We start from the raw sequence: 5,000 nt of genomic DNA on the forward strand, positions 1-5,000 counted from the left end.
TTTAGAATCACCATACACACATTTTGTTAAAAAAAAGATAGAAAAGACGAGGAAGGGAGGATGAATCTCCAGAAATACCCTACCATACGATACCATAGCATACCATAGCACCCAACCCCTGCCGCGCCCGATGGTACCCTCGGGCTCGTTTCACCTCGGGCTTCATGATGACCTCAGGTGAAGCGTCAGAGAAGCGGCTTGTTGGGCTCTTGATGATGTTGTGTAGGTGTTTGCTTTTTTTTTTTTTTTTTTTTTTATTGCTTGGAGAGGAAAAGGAGGGAGCGTGGGTGGGTGGGTGTGTAGGGAGGGAAGGAGGGAGGGAGGGTGGATGGATGGGTAGGTAGGTGGATGGGTGGGTAGGTGTGTGGATGGGTGGGTAGGTGTTTGTGTGTGTGGGTGGGTGGGAAGGAGGGAGGAAGGGAGGGAGAGAGCGGGAGAGAATGAGAGAGACAGAGACAGAGGGGAGAGGGATGGATGGAGGGAAGGAAGGAGGAAAGGAGGGAGGCTAGACAAAAGGAAGACCTACACACTAAGTTTAGATCATTCATTGGTAGCCATTCAGTAAGTTCATCGTTGTCGGCTCCCATGTTTCATTCGTTGTCGCATTTTTGCTGAAATTAAAAGAAGACAGAACAAACATTAAAATATCAATAGATTAAAAAAAAAAGTCCAAAAAGTGCCGAAAGAAAGAGTCAACATCTCCCAAGAAGTGCTTAATAAAAGACAGCGCAGGAAGACCGACCGATCTTAGCTAAAATTTTCATAGGCGAAAGTTGTTCGCAGAACCGCTAGCGAGGGAGGCGGGCGCGGCAGCAACGGTCAGCGCGGTCACCGTCGGCGTGCAGAGGGGGGTGTAGGAGGTGGAGGTGGAGGGGGGGATGGAGGGAGTTAGAGAGGAGGGGGGAGTTGGTGGGGGGATGAAGGGAGAGAGGAATAAAGCTGGAAAGGGAGAGAGGAGGGAGGAAGGAGCTAAGGAATAAGAGTAGAGAGGGAGAGAGGAGGAGGAGTAGTAAGCAGGAAGGTGGGTGTGGGGGGAGGGAGTATTGAGGGGTAGGGAGAGAGAGAAGGGGGGGGAGGGGAAGAGGGAGGCAAGTGGCAGGGGAAAGGAAGGGAGAAGGTAGGGGAAGAGGCACATAAAATGGAGAGAGGGACGGAAGAACCAAGAAAGGGGGAGGGGAGGGAAGGGAACCGGCCCTACCTGTTTTTGTTTTTTTTAAGTAGAATTTGACCTTTGGTCCAAGGGTCACGCGACCTATCCGATGACCGTAGTTTCAAAAAAATCTCTAGAGTGATTGTCCTGATAATTAGGAATAGGGGGAGGGCGGAAGAGGGAGGCGAAGGAGGAAGGGAGGAAGAGAAGTATAAACCTGTGAGTGAAGGAGGGAGAGATAAAAAAGGGAGAGGGAAGAGGAAATGAGGGAAAGAAGGATGGAGAGTATAAGAAGTGAAAGACGGAGAGAGAAAAGGAGAGTGGGAGTGAAAGAGAGAGGAGGGAAGGAGGGGATAAAAAAAGGGAAGGGGAGGCAGAGAGAAGGAGGAGGGAGGGGGAGAAGGGGAGGGCACAGGGGATGGGGTTTTACCGCATGTAGTTGAGGTTTTGAGAGGTTGGCAAGTTCAAAATGAAGTGAAAGTCTGTTCTGTGTTTTTTTTCATTTTTAGATTTCGCGTTTCTATACCACAAGTTGAGGGAAAACCCCAATGTTTCTATCCGTAAAACTTACATTATTATTATTATAATGATAATAATGATAATAATAATAATATTGATAATGATAATGATAATGATAATTATATTGGTAATATCATTAATATTAATGCTAATGATAAAAATCATATTGGTAATAACATTAATATCAATGCTAATGATGATTACAATAATAATGATATTATTATGATGAAAGCGTAGATATACAATAAAAAGGGAAATATAATAAAAAAGAAAAAATATCCACAACGACACTTAAGAAACCCTGACCCAACTAAGACTGGGAAAGTTGCGATTTTATTTTCGTGTAGTTGGAGAAAAGGAAGGAGAGTGAGGGAGACAGAGAGAGAGAGAGAGAATGAGAGAGTATTAGTATTTAGTAATTCAATTACAGTATGAGAGAGAGAGAGAGAGAGAGAGAGAGAGAGAGAGAGAGAGAGAGAGAGAGAGAGAGAGAGAGAGAGAGCAAAGCAAAGCAAAGCAAAGCAAAGCAAAGCAAAGCAAGGGAGGGACATTGATTGGTGGAGAGAGCAAGAATGAGTATGAGTTGATTGAAAAATCTGTGGCGACTCCAGTCGTTGGAAAATTATCATGCATTCTTTCGTATACAGTTTCAGCGCTTTCATGTTGCTGCGTGTGTGTGTGTATGCGTGTGTATGCGTGTGCGTGTGCGTGTGTGTGTTTGTGTGTGTGTGTGTGTGTGCGTGCGTGCGTGCGTGCGTGCGCGTGTGCGTGTGTGTGATATAGAGTAATAATTATTTAATAGGTACCATTTGAGTGCAAAAAGGTAATACAGACCACACCAGAAAGACCAACCCTCCTTATTTCTAACCACACTCTGAACACACAGACAAGCAACCAATCCCAATGCAGTGCAAGCTAACGCAGCAAGACACAACGCAGGGAACCGGACCAATGTTGCAACCCGTGAGTGAGTGTATGTAAATTTTACCTCGACTGTGATTGGCGGTATTATGATGCCTGTGTGATATTGCAGAGTTCCGCACGTGGCTTCACTCGATACAAGGTCGGGCTGAGTGTCTGTGTGCATGTGTTGAGTGCTTGTATGCGCGTGCTTGTATCGAGCGTGTTTTGGATGTGTTTGATTGCGTGTGGGTATGTGTGTGTGGGCGGGGGAGGGGGGGGGTGAGTGTGTGTATGTATGTGTGTGTGTGTGTGTGTGTATGTATGTGTTTGTTTGAATTTGTGTTTGTGTTTGTTTGTGTGTGTGTGTCTGTGTCTTTGTTTATGTGTATGTTTACATGTATTCGCTGTTAGCCTATAGACAGTCGTCCTCATGATGAAATACACACTAGACACTATTTATAGACTCCTAGTATTTTCGTGCTTGTGCAGGAATGCTATACCTGTTAACGGTACATTTTTTTTCTCTCTCTCCCGATTGCAAACATTCCTGAAAATCCGGAATCACTATAATTAACTGAATCCGTACATACACATTAATACAACAGCCGATACTTTTAAACATACATCGACACTGCATTTCGGAAAATTTGGGGGGGTCTAGAGCGAATTATTAATGAAAATTCAGGAACGGCGTAGTGCCAAGCCGTAGCAGTCATTCAACCTTCCAGAACAGGTGTGCCATTCGCTATTGAGTTGCCGGCGGCCATTTTTCCCTCTTCCTCCTTTTCGTTGCCGAAATAGTTTGATATAGAAGTCTAAATTTCATGTAAGAAATAATGAAAATTAATGATATTTTTTATATTAATTACGGAATCGCATTGTTCGTAGTGTTCATTTTGATTTAGCGATGCTTAATTGTCCGGAAGTATTTCTAACTGGCAACTGCATAACGGATAACGGTTCTTGCGGAAGAAGAGGAAGGGACCCTGCGTGCAAGGGAAGGTAGCGGAGGGATCCCAGATGTAAAGATGGATAATTTGGGTACATTTTGATTATACAAGACATCTTGATGGATTATAATTGAAGAATTGAAGGAAGTGAGTCTGTTCCTGTTTCTTTTATGTGTCTCTCCCAATGCCTGTCTCGCTGTCTCCATATCTCTCTTTATTTGTCAATCTCTCACTCACTCACTCACTCACTCACCCTCCCTTTCCTTTCTTCCTTTTGCCTTCATTTTGCCTCTCACTTTCTTTATCATTCTCCATCTCTCATTCCATCTCTCTTCCCAACAACCTCCATCACAAACCATACTATAGCCCTTTTCCCTCCAGGTTTTTAAATATCTTAATAAGCCACCCCCACCCCTTACCCCCCCTCCCCTCCCCCTCCCCCTGCCTCCATCTAACCCCGCCTCCCGATCTCGTGACCTTTCATCGCCGATATTCAAGGTCACTCTCCCTTCCCTTTCCCTTGCTATTCATGTCCTTCCTACGCCCTCCTTCCTTCTTCCTTTTCTTCGCCTTCCTTCCTTCCTTATTCTCCTCTCGACTCACTCCTCCTTCATCATCTCTACCCTCCACCTCCTATCTACATCCACCCTCTTTTTCAAATCCCATCATCTCTTGCACCCCCTTTTCCAGCTCCACCCATCCCCCTCCGCCCCCTTTTCCAGCTCCACCTCCTCTCCCACCTGCATTATATTTCCCTCCACTTCCTTCAACCATCAGATTTCCTCACCCCCTCACCGCCCCCCTTCCCCTCCCCACCCCCTCACCGCCCCCCTTCCCCTCCCCACCCCTTATAACGACCCCTCTTCGCCATAACCCCCCGCCTCCCCCCACCCCCTATCACGACCCCTCTTCGGCTTAACCCCCCTCCCCCCGCCACCCCCCTATCACGACTCCTCTTCGCCTTAAACCCCCGCTATCCCCTATCACGACCCCTCTTCACCTTAATCCCCGCCTCCCCCTATCACGACCCCCCCTCCCCCCACCCCCCTATCACGACCCCTCTTAACCCCTCTTCGCCCTAACCCTCCTCGTATTAATTCTCTGCTACGACCTTCACTTAGGTGGCGGAGGTCACCAGGCCGAGCAGCCGCACGACCACTGACGACTTCTCGATACGACAGTACATGGTACGGCGGCCACCTTGGATTTAGTTTTCGAGATTTTATTTTTTACTCTTGTTTTCATGGTTTCTGTTCTTGCACTTTTGATTTTTTTCTGTTCTTTGTCACTTTTTTTTCCTATTTTTCGTGGTTTACTCGTTTTTGTTATTTATTTTGTGGGTCTCTCGCCCTCTTTCTCTCTACTTTCTCTCTCTCTCTCTCTCTCTCTCTCTCTCTCTCTCTCTCTCTCTCTCTCTCTCTCTCTCTCTCTCTCTCTCTCTCTCTCTCTCTCTCTCTCTCTCTCTCGTCTCTTTTCTC

General features: G+C 46.4%; 1 protein-coding gene across 4 annotated transcripts in view; it reads left to right on the forward strand.

The window, feature by feature from the left end:
• LOC147471840 (uncharacterized) overlaps positions 1 to 5,000 on the forward strand; it is a 107,017-nt gene that overhangs the window by 46,599 nt on the left and 55,418 nt on the right. For 2 of the 4 annotated variants that reach the window (XM_086537235.1, XM_086537234.1), the window contains exon 2: positions 4,644 to 4,709. The exons of the other annotated variants lie outside the window; for them this stretch is intronic. In XM_086537235.1, the coding sequence (XP_086393361.1) occupies positions 4,644 to 4,709 (66 nt within the window). The remainder of the gene's footprint in view (positions 1 to 4,643; positions 4,710 to 5,000) is intronic. 4 annotated transcript variants of the gene reach the window in all.

Source organism: Penaeus japonicus, unplaced genomic scaffold, assembly GCF_977035675.1.
Source record: "Penaeus japonicus unplaced genomic scaffold, GWHDUDI00000001_assembly GWHDUDI00000005, whole genome shotgun sequence".
Taxonomy (NCBI): domain Eukaryota; kingdom Metazoa; phylum Arthropoda; class Malacostraca; order Decapoda; family Penaeidae; genus Penaeus; species Penaeus japonicus.